Source organism: Lithobates pipiens, unplaced genomic scaffold, assembly GCF_037356315.1.
Source record: "Lithobates pipiens isolate NorthernLeopardFrog02 unplaced genomic scaffold, aLitPip1_a1.2 Scaffold_18, whole genome shotgun sequence".
Lineage (NCBI taxonomy): Eukaryota > Metazoa > Chordata > Amphibia > Anura > Ranidae > Lithobates > Lithobates pipiens.
Window position 1 is genome coordinate 348810584 of NW_027507758.1, and position 20812 is coordinate 348831395.

General features: G+C 41.4%; 1 protein-coding gene across 3 annotated transcripts in view; it reads left to right on the top strand.

Moving 5' to 3' along the window:
• The window catches only part of ACAP2 (ArfGAP with coiled-coil, ankyrin repeat and PH domains 2), a 148972-nt gene that overhangs the window by 112379 nt on the left and 15781 nt on the right, over positions 1–20812 (top strand). For 2 of the 3 annotated variants that reach the window (XM_077487461.1, XM_077487462.1), the window contains 7 exons: positions 975–1044; positions 2165–2259; positions 4558–4730; positions 14890–14982; positions 15406–15611; positions 17190–17299; positions 17734–17844. In XM_077487461.1, the coding sequence (XP_077343587.1) occupies positions 975–1044; positions 2165–2259; positions 4558–4730; positions 14890–14982; positions 15406–15611; positions 17190–17299; positions 17734–17844 (858 nt within the window). The remainder of the gene's footprint in view (positions 1–974; positions 1045–2164; positions 2260–4557; positions 4731–14889; positions 14983–15405; positions 15612–17189; positions 17300–17733; positions 17845–20812) is intronic. The other variant, XM_077487463.1, reaches the window with a different exon arrangement.

Genomic DNA, 20812 nt, shown 5'->3' on the forward strand with positions numbered 1-20812 from the left:
TCATTACTCGCTCCCTAAGACGCACTGGCATTTCCCCCCATTTTTTGGTGGAGAAAAGGTGTGTTTTATGGAATGAAAAATACGGTATATTGCCTCTCTCCAACACCACACGTCACATAAGCCATATGTCTCTGCCCAGTGTGACAGGGGAGGCTCTGTATTAGGATCAGGATTAAGTTTATCCAAGCTAGAATTTGGGAGCATATTAAAATCTCCAGCCAGGAGAATATGTGCAGTAGGGAACTGTGCCACAATCTGTGTCAGCTTAAATAAAAGTGACATAGTGGCCACAGAAGGGATAGCTATGCCCACAATTACCAGCTCAAGCCTATTACAAACGGTATGAAACACCACATATCACCCGTCAGTATCCAGATGGAGATCTAGGAGAGTAAAGTGCAAAGATGTATGGACCAGAACACTGACTCCCCTTGAGTAGGAGGAATAGGTGGAGTGTTAGTATGAGCCTACCCAAAGCTTTTTAAGCGACAGTGTTCTGCTTCCCATAATGTATGTTTCTTGTAGAATACAAATGTGGGGTTGTATCTTTGTAAATAGTTAAACATGAGGGATTGCTTAAACTTTGAATTCAATCCCCTGGCATTCTAGGAAATTATGGAAAGGGGAGCCATATTGGGTATGGGGCAAGTAGATAAGTGATCTCCGAATCTCCACCTGGGATATATGCAGAACAACGGATAATACTACACTTCATGAGTTCATTTGGATTCCGAGTGGTAGGAGGTGAACACAATCGACCTCCATCTAAAAGTACACATATAGCAAAATTGTGTGCCTTGAAAATAAACATGGCAAAACTGAAAAGGTAAAAATCTAAGTCAAAATGTCCCCGTTTTTCAGTTATACTGTAAATACCAGTATTTGGTGAGAAGTTAAACTATGTAATTGCAGTTGTGTCTTTACTATGTTTGATCCTTTATTTACGTTTTGTGTTATATTTTTTTTGTATGAAGGAGTCTTGGAGTTCATTTTTCAAAAGTGAGATCTTTAACTCTGGACACCTGGGAGCCTGAGCTGCTAAAGGTATTAAACAACATTGCAATGGATACTGTACTAATGTATATAGAATACTTGTGAGGTGAGAGCCTTGACTTTGTATGGGATACGCAGCACATACACCTACCACACACATTCCTGCCCAGTACACACACCTAGTGGGCTGAACGAAAAAAAAAATTGAGGCGCTCACTGTACTCACAATGTTATGTTAGTACAGCGATCTCCTCGCTGAGCTATTATGTTGTGACTGGGGGGCTGCCCACCTGCCAGAAAACAACGGTCAGCACTTGCAGCCATTGACTGAGAGCACTGATCGGCTGCTGGTTTTTCAGCATGCGTGTTCAACAGAAGCCAGTCGTGAGATTGGCTTCTGTCAGATAAGGACCTGCACACATGGACTGAATGTTGGTCGGTTTCTACTGTACCAGCTGATTTTGGCCAATATTTGGCCCGTGTGTACAAGGCATAACTCTCTAAGGCTTGGTTCACATTAGTGCGGTCCATACGGCCTGCGTTTGCTGAAGCAGGGCAGCCCATTCATTTGAATGGGTTGCTGTGCCACATGAATCATCCCTGTCTTTCTACCCACTCTAATTATTATTCCTCACATCCTGTCTCTGCAGTAAGGGGGCAATGGCAGATACAGAAAACGCACACCACTCCAGGACCACAGTGGACCTTGCAGTAAAATGCCCCTCGCCTTTAAAATCCCCTTGTATTAGGTATAAAATCTACCTGTTAAAAAAAAAAGTTTGTGTATTACTCCAGCTCCAGCAGACTAAGGTCCTATACACGCTATTAGATTTTCTGCAGATCCTCCTCTTCTCGGGTGCCTCTTTGGCACTCCTGGCCCCTCCCTCCTGTTGAATTCCCTCACAGCAAGTGGCTTGCTATGGGGGCACCCGACCGAGGCACAGCTCCCTGTGTCCCTTCAGACACGGAGCCCCGATTCTGCCCTGCCCCTTCCCTTTCCTGATTGGCTAACTGACTTTGACAGCAGTGGGAGCCAATGGGGCAGAATACTTTAAGTTAAACCTTCTGACTTTCCATCCACTTTTAATGAAGTATTTGAACGATACTCAGAAAAGTTTGACCTTTGGTCCCCAACATATGTCTTATAGTTATTTCTGTTTTTTTCAAATAGCTGATGTGTGAACTTGGGAATGATGTTATCAATAGTATATATGAAGCACAAGTGGACAAAATAGGTGTCGAAAAGCCTCAGAATGGATGTACGAGGTAGGTGTCTGTGTGTTTTTATGCTTTTTTTTTAATATACCGTAATGTAAAGATGTTCCAGTTCACTTTGTATTGAAAATAATACATAAAAATATTAGATATTTTATTTTGAATTGGTCTGGAAAATATGAAATATTGCATATAAATGATACTTTTTTTTTTTTTTCCTTTTTTTAAGACTTTTACTATTCAGCAGGTGACACAAAATTTATTTCCACGTTTATGCTAAGCTTTTGCTGCTTTGTTGTAAATACAGTGCCTTCAAAAGTATTCATGCCCCTTGAAATTTTCCACATTTTATCTTGTTACACCCAAAAATGTAAATGTATTTTATTGGCATTTTATGTGATAGACCAACAGAAAGTGGCACATAATTGTGAAGTGGAAGGAAAATGATAAATCATTGTCTTTTTTTTTTTTTTTTTTTTTAACAAATAAATATGTGAAAAGTGTGGCGTGCATTTGTGTTCAGATTCCTTTACTCTGATACCCCTAAAATCTACTAGAACCTAATTGGTAAATAGTGTGTAATTTAATCTCAGTATAAGTACATCTGTTCTGTGAAGCCCTCAGAGGTTTGTTGGAGAACCTTCATGAACAAACAGCATCATGAAGGCCAATAAACACACCAGACAGGTCAGGGATAAGGTTGTGGAGAAGTTTAAAGCAGGGTTAGGCTATAAAAACATATCACAAGCTTTGAACATCTTACAGAGCACTGTTCAATCCATTTTTCAAAAATGGCAAGAGTATGGCACCACTGCAAATCTACCAAGACATGGCCATCCACCTAAACTGACAGGTCGGCAAGGAGAGTATTAATCAAGAGAAGCAGCCAAGAGGCCCATGGTAACTCTGGAGGAGATGCAGAGATCCACAGCTCAGGTGGGAGAATCTGTCCACAGGACAACTATTAGTCGTGCATGCCACAAGTCTGGCCTTTACGGAGAAAGCCATAAAAAGTCCCGTTTACAGTTTGCGAGAAGTCATGTGGGGGACTTGGCAAACATGTCAAATAAGTGTGTTCTGGACAGATGAGACCAAATTTTAACTTTTAGGACTAAAAGCAAAACGCTGTGTGTGGTGGAAAATTAACTGCACATCACCCTGAATATACCATCCCCACTGTGAAACATGGTGGTGGCAGCATCATATTGTGGGGATGCTTTTCTTTAGCAGACATGGGGAAGCTGGTCAGAGTTGATTGGAAGATGGATGGAGCCAAATACAGCGGAATCTTAGAAGAAAACCAGTTAGAGTCTGCAAAAGACTTATTCATGTGTTAGAATGGCCCAGTCAAAGTCCAGACCTAAATCCAATTGAGAATCGGTGGCAAGACTTGAAAATTGCTGTTTACAGACACACTCCATCCAATCTGACAGAGCTTGACCTATTTTGCAAAGAAAAATGGGAAAAAATGTCCCTCTCTAAAAGTGCAAAGCTGTTAGAGACATCTCCAAAAAGACTTGCAGCTGTAATTGCAGCGAAAGGTGGTTCTACAAAGTATTGACTCAGGGGGGCTGAATACAAATGCACGCCACACTTTACACATATTATTTGTAAAGAAAGTTTGGAAGCCATTTATCGTTTTCTTCCACTTAACAATTGTGTGTCACTTTCTGTTGGTCTATCACATAAAATCCTAATAAAATACATTCACGTTTTTGGTTGTAACATGATAAAATGTGGAAAATTTCAAGCGCCACTATAATCCATGTTAAGCCAGCTTCACACTAGTGAGCAATGGTTTGGATGCAGTGCGGGAGAATCTTCGGTTTTCATGTGTTACCTGCAGTTTTAGCCACAGTCCCAATAACTCGGTTGCGTGTTTTTGATGCATTTTCTGAAAGCGCACCTAAAGTCTTGAATGCTGCATTGTTGGTCTTTGCATCTTTGCAGCAGTGTGAAGCTGACCTTAAGGAACAACAGATTGTTGTAACAAGAAACCAGCTGAAAGAACAATTTCACTGGTAAATAAACTCCAGTCCACCATTTTACCTCTTTTCTGTCCCGTTACATACACTATGACCATGTAAAAAGCATAATCCTTTTTTTTTTTTTCTTGGTTACCCTGTACTATCCCTTGTTGTTTGTTTACGATGTCCTCCACATGTTTTAATGAGATGATGGCCATGTAATCTAGCTGATTATGGTCAGATCATGGGTCATTAGTTTAAGTAACGTTTAGCAAATTATGTTAGACCATTTGTTTCATTTTTGGAATAACTTGGTGGAATCATAGTGAGAAAACTGTCCTGACGGCACACATTTACAAAAGCATTATTTTTATGCTGAAAGACAGGAGAAAGAAGCATACATCAAAGCAAAGTATGTGGAAAAGCGGTTTGTGGATCATAGTCGTGAATCAGCATTTATAGCAAGAAAGAAAAGCTCGAATGACAACCGCCTTAGTTCAACTGACAAAACACTAGGCGCAGAAGAAAACTCTAGAACGCCCACCAGACTATTAGGTAACTACAAATATTCTATGGTACTTCAGGTACACTTAATTTGATAGTTAACATGAATATCCTTCATTATGAATTCTTTGTATGCAAATTTCTGTAAATATTTACATAACATGGTTCTACTATTTACCGGCAATCTACCATAGATGGTAACCTGTTAATGATAGGAAGAGCATTTAGTGTCTGTCTTTTACAGATGAATAAAAAATAAAATTTGTCAGCACAAATGTCAGGGCCATTGACTGGCTACATTTTCGACACAGGTCTAGGTGCCTGCACAAAGCCTCTGATCCTCTGTAATAGAACCTGAAGGTCCTCAAATTTCAGAATACTCTGCAATGCAAATGGCAAACCAGTTTAATGTTTTGCTGGGCCCAGACTGCTTCTTGGCACTCCATGCATCTTCCTGTTGTTTTATAAGACCACCTTTTAACAGTGATGAGTGAACAGCAAGGAACAGTGTGGGGAGGTTTGTTTTATTGTTAAGCTGATTCTCTGGAGTGATCAGCTAGGCCTGTGTCTAAGATGTCAGGAGTTATATACAGTATGTGTATGCTTTCTGCACAGTACTGCATTCATGTGATCACTGGAGCGCACAAACTGCTAGAAATAGGCACAACCTGCATGGATTCTGTTAGGCCCTACCAATACCTTCATCTTGTGTCACTCCAAACATGTAGCTATGGAAAGCAGAATACACCTCGGCCTTCTTTTCAGCTCTAGTCTGCAGATGTGCATTATGCACTGTAGCTAAACTTATGCAGGGGCTCCTACTTCCTAGCATTTTGTGTTCTCCAGTGAAGCGAGCAAAATATTTTTCTAGTTCTAGTCCCTTTTCTGTAGTTATAGTGCAAATATAAACATAAACCATGCAGTCTTTACGCTGGCCTGGCTCTGACACCTCTTTGGGAAAATGTAGCATAGAAAAATTCAAAGGTGAGAGATTATATTTGCACAGTTGCTTGTTGACATATTCACTAAACACTGTACTTACGGGGGAAAATGGACTGCCATAACTGAATGGATTGTGGTTAGTGACTCAAAGCACTGAAGTCATTGGATCAGCCTGACAATAAAGGAATATTTATTATGTTTGTAGCTGGCTTGCTTTCACAATAAAGTCCAATTAAATAAAAAAAAGGAAGTAAAAGTAAGGTTTTCCTTTAAAGTGGATGTAAACTCTCACATATACCCAGTGAAGTGAACAGCCTAAAATGATACAGAGATGAAAAAAATCTTACATAGGTTTTAGATGTATATCTGCTGTCTTCAGCTTTATCCACTTTTTAGAAAGTGCAGGTCCTGTTAGATTTTTCACTTCCTCATTCATCTGTAGGAGGAGATCATTGCTATAGACACTGTGAGAAAGTTGATTGGAGGAAAGGCACACACCCCCTCCCCACACATGCACCCACACATGCAGAGCGTGCCTGTGAATTGTTTAGCTGGCTGCTAATCTAGTTATAGCAACCACCTCTGACACACAGGTATATCTCCAGCCCCTGAGAGCTTGTCAAAAGTTATCAGACTGATAACAGTGGAACTGGTCATGACAGAGCCACCAGACTAAGTGCTTTGAAGAGAGATAACAAAACTGTGGATGCGACCAGCTCAAATTTCATGAATCAGGTTTACATCCACTTTAATTATGTGTTCACGGGTTACTGTATATCCTAAGGCACCTTTCCAAGAGAGCATAGTGTTGAGTTCACTATGCGTTGTCCATTGGGCTTTTGTAGAATTTGAGTATGGCCAGTGCATTGGTTGCCTGTAGTCACACAGCCTCTAAGTACTGAATAGAATCAAATATAATGGCCATGGTCCGCAATTAGCTGCCTATATGTGATTGTTTTTTCATGTTCGTAAATGAGCTTATGCTTGCCTGCTGTTTTAATGCATACTGTACATACAGTATATACTGACAGTGTTGCTTGTGTATCATACCATTCTTGTGTTTACTATTCTTTTTAAATGCAGAAGGATTCCCTCTGTATCAGAATAATCACCATGGACATGTATTCTGTTTGAGTTGTTTGTTAAAGCTGCCTAAAAACCCCTTGTATATCTAGATTTTATTCTACTAGCATTGTAGATGACTGTCCAGGGTCTGTATCAGTAAATGGATTGTAATTTTCCTTCACACTCAATGCAATGTTTTGCCAGCTGTCTCGACCTTAAAGGTGATAACTTTTTGTTGCACAAAAGATTTTTTAGGTTTTTCCTAACCATTACAAAAGTCATGAACTGGAAGCAATAGTACAATATAGGGGTACAAATGAAAAATCAAAGTAAGGCAGGCTTTTTGTAAAACACAATACATGAGCCAAGAACATCAGTTAGGATGAAATATGCAGAGCAGTGACATGGCTGGGATGAGAAACCTGTTCAGGGCTAGTGCAGTGAGCCATCCAGAAACAGGAATGTTTTTCACTAGCTGTAAAAAGTGCCTTGCTGAATGGAGGAATGAAAGGAAAACAAAAAGAGAGAAGATCCCTCAGCTCTTACAACCGCCAGGGCAAAAGTGGTGGGACGGGGTAGGGAGAGAGAGATGTGCTCATCACCTTGGGCAGGGCTATAGGGAAATTAGGAACAGGTAAGGAAGATTAAAAAAAAACTTGCTTGGGAGGGGAGAAATGGAATAGAAAGGGGAGGGAAAGGGGACCCTCATGGGCTGAGGGGGGGGGGGGGGCTCACTGCTTGTCACCAAAAAAAAAAACCACAAAGAGAACAAGTTATGATCTATATTCATCTGAGTGTTGTAATCAATCCAGGGACCTTGAGGTACTGGCGGGTGTCTCGTTAATGATAGATGTGAGCTTCTTGTGTACCCTAATGCCCATAAGTCTCTGTTCTGCTTCAGCAAGTTTAAGAAAATGTTGTCTACACGCTCGAGCAAGGTTTTGCCAGGCTGCCAGGAACACAAACCCCTCTAGTTTCCTCTGGTTACTTGATGAGGACAAGATTGGTTCATGTAGCAGGGCTTCTCAGAGGTTATAGGCCAGGGAGATGTTGCGCATAGACCGTATCATGGCATAGACTCGTGTCCAAAACCAAAGCACCTTCGGACAAGTCTACCAAATGTGGAGGAGGGTGCCCCCTTGCCTACAGCCCCGAAAGCACATCGGGGACACTGAGGGGATAAACAAGGTCATAACGTTTTGAAATGGTACACAACTGACATACAATATTTCCATTGTAGCTCCTTATATATTGAAATATAATTGGTTATGTGCCTAAAAAAAAAGTACTATACAATTGCTGGAGTGTTTATACCATTAATGTGATCCTTTACACCTAAGATACACTAACAAAATATTGTATGATTCAGTATCATTTTATTAATCTATAATAAAAAAAAATTGAAAACACTAGTTAGGGCACACAAAATGGGTTATTCGTGGCAATCATATTACTCAAAGTAAGGAAAGAACAAAAGATAAATAAGCGAGAGTAAAGACTCTTATACAGACGTCCCCTTGGGTGATTATTATGAGACTTTTGTTTAAAAATTCCATCGTACAGTACTGTGGAGGAAGTAGTTCAAGAATAAGGCTGGCCATAGATGGGTCTAATCTCGGCTGGTTCAGCAGGAACTGGCCGAGATTCGAATCATGTATGGGCAGGCTGAATGTACCAAGTTCATAGATCTAACAACTTGGGTACAACCAGCCTACCCAATTTACTTGTGATTTATTTCTAGCGGCTGCTATAGCAGCTAGAAATAATCACTGGCTTCTGCCAGCGGGTACGGCTTCCCCCGCCTTCCCTGTGGGAGAAAACAATATCTTGGCAGGAGGTATTCCCCTGTCCGAAATGTCTGTGGTTGCAGGAAAGAAATTCACACCATCTATGGCCTGCCTTACTAAAAAAAAGCTTGCAATTTGAATTCCCTTGTGAGTAAGATCAGGCTTCATAATGTCTGCAGACCAAAGTGGACCTAGCATCAGATATTTTTTGTTACAACCATGCATTTTATAACCCTTGTAGGTATTACCTCACAGTGAGATCACAGTATTCCCGACTACGCTTTCATGTACTCTCCACTGGAGGCTGGTGACATCTTTGTTCAGAGATGGCACAATTACAGTATGTAAACCTCTTGTGTTGGTGCACTCCCAGAGGATTGGGATGCCTCATTTCTCCTCCCCTAGCAGCTATATAATGGTTATGTAGGGGGCATGGGGGAAGAGGTAGAAGAGCTGCCAGCACAGACAAGAATTAGACACTTTCAGAAGAGGAGAGGGTAAAAAATGTAGAGTGGATGGAGCTGTGCTAGGGAATTGTCTTTCTGGGGAAGTAAAATGTGCACTAGCCTTTGTGTTCTAAGATGTATGTGCACATGAATTGCACAAATCCTCAGTGCTTGTCTTAGGTTTGCCCTCACTGGAAGACATTGAGAGGCTGTGCCCAGGCCAAGGTAGAAATAGATTTCTTTAATAAGAGAGACAATTCTTGAAAAACTAAATTATTGCTATATTTTAGTAAATTGCTATTTTTTTTTTGCTTGCAGATCAGTACACATCAGGAAAATTCTGAATGCTAAGTGAATAAAAAATGTATCCAGACATATTTTATGGTTTAGCATTGCTGAATTATGTAATCATCATGAACATTGAAAAGAATATTCTGACAGGTGCAAACCTGAACTTATAGGGTGTGGAGTACTGAAATGTGAACTTTGTAATTGTGTGGGAGTTAATACTCTCCCATACAAAAGTTTTTTTTTTATTTTTTTTTTATGGATTAAAGCCAATGCAGTCAATGCTGTATGTGAAACCTGCGCGACTAAGTTAATGCTCTGAAAAACCTATTGTGTGCATACCTTCAAAGTTCTTAGATCTAACAAAATCATTCCTATGGCCTAAACAGCCACACTCTCGACTATTCTTTTCAACAAACATCTTCCCATAAGCTAATATGTACTTTGAACACATCTTATGCATATCAGACATCCAAAAGCCCTGAGACTGCTACTATAGCTGCCATTTTGGATGTGATGTCAGCAGACTCCGCTGTTTATCAATTGACACTTATAGTATATAGCATTCCTCTTCTCTCCTCCCCTAGCAGTTATACAAGATGTTATACAGGGAGATGAGGGGAGGGACTGATGAAGATTCTGGGCCAACGCAGAGCGTAATTGGATGCTCTCAGCAGAGGGAGGGGGCTATGCTACAGAAATTAAAGTGTTCCTTGCTGGCGTGCTCCCGAGTCAAGCATTCGGCGTCTATAGAGGCCGAATGCAGGACTCGCCCCTGCCCCCTGGCGCCCACGTCATTGGATTTGATTGACAGCAGCGGGAGCCAATGGCTGCACTGCTATCAATCTATCTAATCAAGAGCGGATAACCCCGGGCAGAGAGACAGTGCTTCCCTGTGGGTCAAGTTCTAGGGCTCAGGTAAGTAAAACGAGGGGGCTGGGGGGCCGGTCACTGCCAGCTGTTTTTTCACCTTAATGCATAGGATGCATTAAGGTGAAAAACCACGTACCTTTACAACCCCTTTAACTCTTTCCAAAGAATTAACGTTTGCTATCAAGTTCAGAGTTGCAATAAAAAATCGTTTATGGAAAGGAAATACGCAGCAAGTACACAATTGAAATACCAGGGTGGTGACAGGGTCTCTTTAAGGTTTACACATTTGTAATGGAGCAATACATTTGCTTGGTTGGTGCATACATATCTGAACATACATGTACATTGTACAATATTTCACAAAAGTGAGTACACCCCTCACATCTTTGTAAATATTTTATTCTCTCTTTTTATGTGACAACACTGAAGAAATGACACTTTGCTACAATGTAAAGTAGTGAGTGTACAGCTTGTATAAAAGTGTGAATTTGTTGTCCCCTCAAAATAACTCAACACACAGCCATTAATGTCTAAACCACTGGCAACAAAAGTGAGTACACCCCTAAGTGAAAATTTCCAAATTTGGCCCAAAGTGTTAATATTTTGTGTGGCCACCATTATTTTCCAGCACTGCTTTTAACCCTCTTGGGTATGGAGTTCACCTGAGCTTCACAGGTTACCACTGGAGTCCTCTTCCATTCCTCCATGATGACATCACGGAGCTGGTGGATGTTGGAGACCTTGCGCTCCTTTACCTTCCGTTTGAGGATGCCCCACAGATGCTCAATAGGGTTTAGGTCTGGAGAGATGCTTGGCCAGTCCATCACCTTTACCCTCAACTTCTTTAGCAAGGCAGTGGTCATCTTGGAGGTGTGTTTGGGGTCAATTATCATGTTGGAATATTGCCCTGCGGCCCAGTCTCCGTAGGGAGGGGATCATGCTCTGCTCCAGTATGTCACAGTACATTTTGGCATTCATGGCACCCTCAATGAACTGTAGCTCCCCAGTTCCGGCAGCACTCAAGCAGCCCCAGACCATGACACTCCCACCAACCATAACTGTAGACAAGACACACTTGTCTTTGTACTCCTCACCTGGTTGCTGCCACACACGCTTGACACCATCTGAACTAAATAAGTTAATGATTCCAGTAATCCATGTTCTTTGTTTGCTTGTGTCTTCAGCAAACTGGGGGCTTTCTTGTGCATCGTCTTTAGAAGAGGCTTCCTTCTGGGCCCTGCAGACGAGTTTGATGCAGTGTGCGGCGTATGGTCTGAGCACTGACAGGCTAACTGCCCACCCCTTCAACCTCTGCAGCAATGCTGGCAGCACTTATACGTCTATTTCCCAAAGACAAACTCTGGATATATGATCCCGAGCACATGCACTCAACTTATTTGGTCGACCATGGCTAGGCCTGTTCTGAGTGGAACCTTTCTTGTTAAACCACTGTATGGTCTTGGCCACCGTGCTACAGCTCAGTTTCAGGGTCTTGGCAATATTTTAAAAAGCCTAGGCTATCTTTATGTAGAGCAACAATTCTTTTTTTTCAGAGCCTCAGAGTTTTTTGCCATGAGGTGTCATTTTGAACTTCCAGTGACCAGTATGAACGAGTGAGAGTGATAACAAATTTTAACACACCTGCTCCCCATTCACACCTGAGACCTTGTAACACTAACGAGTCACTTGACACCAGGAAGGGAAAATGGCTAATTGGGTCCCATTTTGGACATTTTCACTTTTGTTGCTAGAGGTTTAGACATTAATGGCTGTCTATTAAGATATTTTGAGGGGACAGCATATTTACACTGTTATACAAGCTGTACACTCACTACTTTACATTGTAGCAAAGTGTAATTTCTTCAGTGTTGTCACATGAAAAGATATAATAAAATATTTTCAAAAATGTGAGGGGTGTACTCACTTTTGTGAGATACTGTATATTGACACTCTTTCTTTGCGGTTACTACTATAGCTGTAAAAAGATCAATAACAAACTAAGGCCTTCCAACCCTCCCAGCTTCACTGCTTTCTGTGGATTAAAACGCAGTGTATGCCTAGATCTGTGATCTTTGATTGTTAAAACTGACACTTTCTCTTTCATCTCAGAACTGTCTGTTTTCACTTGACCCTCTTCCTTCTTTCACTGCCTGCTCTATGCTTTGCTAACTTGCATGTCCCCAGCGGTCGCTGTTACCAGCGATGAAGCCAGACGGGAGTCTCTGTTCTGTCCTGATGAGCTAGACTCGCTCTTCTCCTACTTTGATACCTCTTCAAAGCTGCGTAGTAGTAAGTAACAAATCTTGTATGGTGTGGACTGTTTGCTGTGTTAGCTGACCATGTCCAGACTTTACCATTTGCTTCTTGCTAACCATTCTTAATGTTGGATTTCCTCCTCTACTAATCAGTATGCTGGAATGTATATCTCTTAAAAGAGAGCTCCAGGCAAAAATCCTGATCTCAGGATCTCCATTATGTATCCAAATTTTACATCATGTAACAAAGTATCCTTCATCTGTACAGTTCAACTCCACCACCCCTAAACTCTGTTAATGACATTTACTGCTCTGATTTTATTGACTGAATACATTCACTTGAAAAAAAATATGGCAGTTAGACCCCTTTCACACTGGGCCGCTTTGTAGGCCCTACAGCACTAAAAATAGCGCCCGCAAAGTGCCCTGAAAGAGCCACTGCTGTGTTTCCAGTGTGAAAGCCCCGGGGGCTTCCACACTGGAGCAGTGCGCTGGCAGGATGCTAAAAAAAAGTCCTGGTAGCAGCATCTTCGGAGCGGTGTATACACACACCACTCCTTCACCGCTCCTGCCCATTGAAATCAATGGGGCAGTGCAGCTATACCACCAGCATAGCGCTGCTGCAGAAGCGCTTTGCGGTGGTTTTAACCATTTCCCGGCCGCTAGCAGAGTGTAATGGCGCCCCACTAGTGGCCGAATAGTGGCGCAAAATTTTTAGCACCGCTAAAAATAATGGCGTTTTAACGCCACTGCACCCCCCCCTCCCAGTGTGAAAGGGGCCTTAGAATTCCGCTTCCCTGATTACCTCCCCTCTCCCATCCTACTGATTGGACAATGCCGTAGATATTAATAGAATAACTGATTGGACAATGCAGTAGATATTAATGGAATAAGGTGCTCATCTCTGTAATGTTTTCACATGTTCACAGGGTTAGAGCTATAATTGGTGTACAATGCTGACCTTCCTTCTTCCAGCCTGGGTGCTGCTGTATAGGTGATTGCTTTTAATTAAGCCTATGTTTAAAGGGAACGTAGGGTGGTTTTGTTTTTTCTATCTTCACTATGGCCAAGACTAAAAAATATTGCTGGTTAGGTAAATATATATTGCATGGTGTATTACAGTATAACAGATGTACATACCACGATGTTAAAAAAAAAAAAAAAAAAAAGCATCAGATGACTTTTTTCCCTATATTTCACCATATTCATATTGTATATTGCGTACGTAATATTTTTCCTGATAATTAGAAACAACAGAATTATACTGTGAAAAAATAAAATAAGGGCAGTAAAATATGACTCCCTTCCATGCTGTGTGATTAAAGTGCACCAGACCATTAAAAATGTAGGTCCTGCCTAAAAGTGGGCAATGTTGCCTTTATTGGTCAGATAAGGCTGTCAATGAAACAAGCACCAGTATACTTCAACACATGCATTTCTTGCTTGATCCCAGCCTTACGGACTGCAGCGGAAACTTGTCTGCATTTTTTATTTTTTTTACCAGATTGAACAGCCAGCTGCAAATAGAGATTTTTCCAGGTAAAAGAAAATGAGCGTAGAAAGGGTAAAGAAAAATGTAGTTTTCAACTGGTGATCGAGCCAGTGATCTAGGGTTTTTCAACTTCATTTAACAAACTAAACTCCCATCTATCTATCATATATATATATATATATATATATATATATATATATATATATATATATATATATATATATATATATATGTGTGTATATGTATGCAACCGCGCTGTACACATGCCTTGGCCTGATTTTTTGTTGCAGAGTACCACCTCTGAAAATTACCCATTGAAGTTTATTGTGCTGTGCCAAACCACCCTGCAACCAAGTGCATATATATTTATATGATATGATGTGTGTGTGTGTATATATACACATGTATATACACACTCTCTATAATTTTTTTTACATACAAATGGTTTATTAGCGATCACATACCCCCTGTTCACAGCTGCATAAGGTTGATGGAGGAGAAACAGCAGTACACTGATCTTCTCAGTGAATCACTGTGCAGGGGGAGGGGGGTGTCAGGAGAAGTCTGATCATTTGAGGAGGTTAGGCTGACTGCTCAGAACAGCTAGAGAACTGACCATGCCTGGTGTAGTCAGTTTTTAATAGGAAAGCAGAAGAACTGGCAGAAACACCAGGGATTTGGCATAAAGGAAGCATTACAAAGAGTACAGGATACTTTTTCATACAAGTACATGATATAACTGGAACATATCAGGAATAATGGTTTTAATTAAATTAATAAAAGCTGACTATGTTAAATGCTTTGTCTCGGGCCCTCTAACTGGTCTGTTAAAGGAAGTTGGAAAAATAATGGCCAAATCAGTAGGTGTAAAAAATAAAACAATGCATAAAAAAAGGTAATACAGCCACCATGACTTAGAATTGGTAAACTGCTGTATATAAAATATTTGTTTATTTTTTTGATTTAATATTAGATACCTATAAATGATTGTACATGTATTCATTTATTATGTGTACGTTGTAGCTCAAGTCCCTTAGTACAATCTGTATTTGATTTTACTAGTGAAGAGCAATGACAGCGGAATTCAGTTCAGCTCAGAGGGTAGCCGAGAGCTTCTGGCATCCACTGTGTCTTCCATCAGTTTGTATGATGCAGGTGGGTGCCCTTTACTAACAGTTTGTATAAAGGGATACAATCACTTACCTTTTGGTGCCTGCTGAACTAGTATTGTGTCAGTTTCCTATGTTGGCTGTGTGACTAGAGTGTAGCTCATTGCTATGGCTGCCCTAACTCAGGGCTATGTAAATGTGTGGAGCCAGGTAATCAGTGCAAGTAAAGCTTTTATACAATGATTGAATCTTTTGATTTTATTAGAAAAACACCTTTCTTGGCTGTACATAACTACTGACTGACTCCTGACTGTTACTTTAATTGGTCTACTGAACTATAAACCTTTTCAATCCAAGTATTTTTTCAAATGATTGATTTCTGATATCAGGAAGTCCCATATTATTGACATTATTTTTTAAATGACCAAAACAAGTGAAATGCAATAGAGAATTTCTTGTCCTATTCCAGAGCTAGAAGGAAAAGATGAAAAATGGGATTCTGCAGCATTTCAAGAGTCGGACACTAAAAAGCTTCCTCCAGGGCTGCGGTTGTACCAAGCTGTCTATAAGCAAAACCTTCCTGCAATGTCTGAGGCCTTGGCTCATGGAGCTGAAGTGAACTGGGTGAACACCAAAGAAAACAACTCTACACCACTAATACAAGCAGTGCGTGGGGTATGTGTAACCTAAAGGTGTATGCATGTGCCATTGTTTATTTATTGCTCTCCAGTAATATGGGGTGCTGGATCGTCCAGAAAGTCAGTAATTATTGAACCAAAGCTTTCCTGTCTCTGGGGAAATTACTTATTTCTATAAATATAAACTATATGGGGCAAAAAATAAAGCACTGAAACTGACATTCACCAAACATTCAGTAGTGGTGAATTAATCACTATCATTTAAAATACACCAACCTGGAAAAATGTTTGGCGAATGCTAGATTCAGTTTTATAAATACGCCCTTAGGCCCCTTTCACACATGCTGTCTGATCAGGTCGCCTGTCAGTTTTTGGGAAGCTCCATTCACCTCTATGGAGTGACAGATGTCAGCGATGGCATGTCCGTTGACATCCGATCCGCCAATTCCAGATGGATGGAGACCCTAATTATTTTCCATCCGTCTGGCGGATGGAATCGGATGAAAATGGACAGGCAGATCCGTTTTCATCCGATCTCCCATAGACGACATTGGGGCTCTGACAGGTCCGTCTCAGCACAGTGAGCGGAGACGGCCCTGTCATCTGTCTGCTCAGCGGGGATCAACGGACAGCCCCATCTGAAAGGGGCCTTAGAGTTTACCGTCATTGTTGGTGAAGACAACTGAGCAGAAACTTGCAGCCACCGTAAACAGTGTGTGTGTGTGTGTGTGTGTGTGTGTGTGTGTGTGTTGTTTTTTTTTTTTTTTGCTGTACAACAAATGTTTATTTTTCAGAGATGTATGCATGTTTCTGCAATGCATGCATTTATATCACGTCTGCTCATCTTTCTTGTTTTGCAATGAAAATATTGTCCACTTTTTAGTATGTGCTTGTAAAAATGTACCCTATGCTATACTGTGTGTGTGAGTGAGGTCTCATGATAACTAGAGCTTAAAATAAAACCTATTACAATGCCCTGTGTTTTTGCATTTCACTATCACAGCGCTATACTACATAATGTTGATTGACACTTTCCTATCAGAGGTCTATCTTATTGAAACCAGCATTTTTACGTTCAGGCAAATATAATACAGCTATGTATATATTAAAAACTATAACATTTACGCTTAAATAAGCTATAGGAAGTACTTAAATAGCTCAATGTACATCAGGACTCCCACAACAAGAGGGAGTGTCAGCACTGTGACAGGGCCCTATTGTTTTGCACAATACTGTCAGCTTGTCCCTGTGCACATTCTTACAGGATTGTCCAGGCTGGAACTGATTTCTGCCACTGGCTGGTCATCTGAGCACTTTAAGAAGAGTCTACACGTATAATGGCGTTGCTTTGCTTATTGCACTTTAATACACTGAATACAAACACCGTGGGATTAATTTATTGTTTCTTTTTTTTTTTTTTTTTTTTTTTTTACTTTATATCACTCTACAAGAATTTTTGTATTTCTCATAATGGCGCTTCACTTTATTTTGCGTATTCACTGTTAAGGCCTGGTTATTTTGCCTTTTTGTGTAAGAAGACTCGCTCATATTGTTTTGTATCGTAGGGCAGATTTTCTCACTTATATTTTTTCATATTATTGTACCGCTTTTCCAGGGATCTCTAGTAACCTGTGAGTTTCTATTGCAAAATGGGGCCAATGTGAATCACCGTGATGCAAAAGGAAGAGGACCGTTACATCATGCGACAGTGCTAGGCCATACAGGGTAAATAGCAGGATGTTCCATTTTCTATGAGTTGTTAAAATAGCTATACTGTTTGTAATATGTTAAGCAAAATTTTGCTGTTTTTCACATTTTAATTTCATTTACTAACTAGCACCTAAAACACATGGGGGGTTATTTACTAAAGCTGGAGAGTGCAAAATCTGGTGCAGTTGTGCATAGAACCAATCAGCTTCCAGGTTTTATTGCCAAAGCTTAGTTGAACAAGCTGAAGTTAGAAGCTGATTGGCTACCATGCACAGCTGCACAAGGTTTTGAGTGTTCCAGTTTTAGTAAATCTCTCCCACTTTATCAGACTTGTTGTGGCAAAATTGGGCCTAACGCCATTACATTTAAAATACCACAGAGAGTTCTCTTGTATTTATTTGGACCCGAATGCTTGATAGCTTTCCCACTAACTGTTTGTTCCTCTGCAGGCAAGTGTGTTTATTTCTAAAAAGAGGAGCCAATCAACATGCTACTGATGAAGATGGCAAGGACCCTTTAACTATTGCTGTAGAGGCCGCCAATGCTGACATAGTGACTCTGTACGTACTAGTAACAGATTTGTATTTGGGTGCTTTTTCTTTCTCATAACAAGTCTGGTATGTACAGTGTTTAAGATATACAGTTATGGTCTATGGAATCTTGATTTTGCTCATGTAGGAAGAAGCAGCAGGTTCGCTTAATTGCCCTGCTCCCTTGCTGCACATACTTGCTTTCTTTTTTGCCCTCTTGTCATTTTGTTCAGCAATGAGGATCAGGGAGAAATACCTGGGACTTTAATGGTAGGTTCACTTTGAGAGAGCAATCCATGCATCCTGCACTAGCAACCCCGGAGCTTGTAAGTATAATGCTTGCAATGGTGAGCAGTCATTGGTCAGCATGGCCATGTGACCACACTAACCAATAAATACGTTTTTCTTTTTTTGGACTGCAGTTCTGGAAGAAGAAAGCTCAGAAAATATTCTCATTAGTGAGCACGATCACAAAGTCACGCTGACCAATGACTACCTAATGATGCTTACAGGCTCCAGGGATGCTAGTGCAGTGTACAGATCATCTTCTCTGAAAGTAAACTTAACCATTTAAGGTTATAAGAAGCATTGACTTGCATCTCTTCCTGCCACTTGACAGTGTTGGCGCTATTTCCACTCAGGTCCATAGCAGGGTCACATGGGACTGCATCCTGGAAGAAAGTAGCAGAGGAGTGCGGTTTTTATATACCCAGACCACTATATTGTTAATGTGGTTGGCAGAAGATAGTAATCAAAGGAACTAAGTGTTGTGGGGAGTGGGAAGGGTGTTCGTGAGTTAGTTTACCTTTTTTTCATTTTTTCTGTAAAGGTAAATGAATTCTTTAAAGTGTTACTAAACCCACAACAGTAAAATCTGTCCCTATATGCAGCATAGCATGCTTGTTGTACTCGCTGTGGAACTTAAGGGGTTAATCCTCTGCATTGTGTAAAAAGTCTGTTTTATCCTGTATGCACAGATCCTCTCCTCCTGCACTGTCTATCTGGGGAAAACCAGCTAACACAGGCAGGGTAGCTGACCTGCACATGCTCAGTTGTGTCTTTTATAGCCAGGTCACATGATATTGGCATCACACATGTACAAGCTGCAGTGGAAATCTCCTACCTGAACTGTCAGCACTGGAAAAACTGTACACTTTATCACTGACCGTGGTATACAGATCAACCAAAAAGTTGTATAGTGGCAATATTTTAATGTAAAAAGAAGATTTATAAGCTGTGGGTATTGTGGGGGGGGGGGGGGGGGGGATGGATGAGCTATTTTCATATCACTTGGTTTAGTAACCCTTTAGCCGCTTCCTGACTGGCCGTCGCAGTTATGCTGTGGCAGAATGGCTCCCCTGGGCGAGCTGTCCTAGCTGTTTGTCGGCTCTTTAAGACGCGTGCGCCCCCCCAGCTTGTGCCCAGAGCCGATGCGAGTGCCCGGCGAGTGCGATGACTGCCAGGCACCCGCGATCACTGGTGACAGCGAGAACTGGGATCTGTGTGTGTAAACACACAAATCCCGGTTCTCTTGGGGGAGGAGAGAGATTGTGTGTTCATACTAAGTATGACCACGATCTCTCTCCTCACCTAATCAGTCCCATCCAAATCTTCCCGGGCTGAATTGGTTAAGCATTGGCATACAATGAACAAGTGTATTAGCTTAATCTTATTAGTCAACTGCTGCATGTCTGAGCACTGTTTTCTAGGTGACAGGTTCCCTTTAAGGACTTGTTTACACCAGCGAGCCTCACTGAATGCAGGTATGCTGGTAGAGACAGTGCTGATTGTGCTGATCCTGATGTGTCACACTGTTGAACTTTTTTTATTTTTTTATTTCACAAAACTTTATTAAAATGTCACACGTGAAATTTCAAAGAGATGCTTGCTCTTTAAAAAACAAACATTTATACTTACCTAGGTGGATGCAGCATCATTCAGGCCGCGTACACACGGGCGGATTGTCTGCCCAACTTAGTCCGCTGAACCGTGTTTCAGCGGACAATCCGCTCGTGTGTGGGCTTCAGCTGACTTTTTCAGCGGACAATCTGACGGACTTAGTCTTTCGGAATTTCCGTAATTTTGTCCGTCCAAACTTGGTTTTGTCCGTCCAAACTTGGTTTCAGCGGACAGTCCGCTCGTGTGTAGGCAAGTTGGACGGACTAAGTATGGCGCATGCTCAGAAAGGATTTACACGGCCGAAGGTTGCATTGCAGTGTATTGGACGTCGTTTTTCTAGTCCCGTCGTACGTGCTGTACACGTCATCATGCAAGTTTTCAGCGGACTGTCTGTTCATCGTGTGTGGTCAAGTCCATTCATTCAAAAGTTGAACGGACTGTCTGTCGGATTGTCTGACGAACTTAGTTGGGCAGACAATGCGCCCGTGTGTACGCGGCCTCAGATGCTGCATCTCTTCCCTGCCGGCTCTGCCCTACGAACTGAGTGATCAAATGCCACTGATTGCTCAGTTCTTCCCTCCAATCTGAGCAAAGAGCAATGACTGTCAGTCACCTGTCCTCTGCTCTCCCCTCCAGTGCTCACTGGAGCGCTGGGCTGTGGAGGGGTGGGAGGGGTTGGCTCACTTTCAGGGCATCACTGAGCTGCTGAGCCAGGTGCCGGTCCAAGCATGTGGGTGGATCCTGACCATATTGTTGGAATCTTTTCAGAGTCTGGACCAGCAGAGGGATGTCAGCTGACAGCAGACTTTAGCCCACTTTCGGCTAAAAATGGGTCAGAGGAGTGCAGAACAACCAAGAAGTATAGTTAAAATAGCTTTGGCCATTCTTCTCCTTTCAGTACAGTTCTGTTCACTGTAGTGGTTTGTGTTGCAATCTGCTGAAAAAAGTACTGCATAGCAGCATAGGAAACAAAACATTTTGTCTATGCATCGAAGCTGCACTGGTAATAGTTGCCAGCATAGCCCCAATGTATCTGGTGTGAATGAGCCCTAAAGGACCTGACTTTTTACAGGGTTTATTGAAGAATAATGTAACCAGA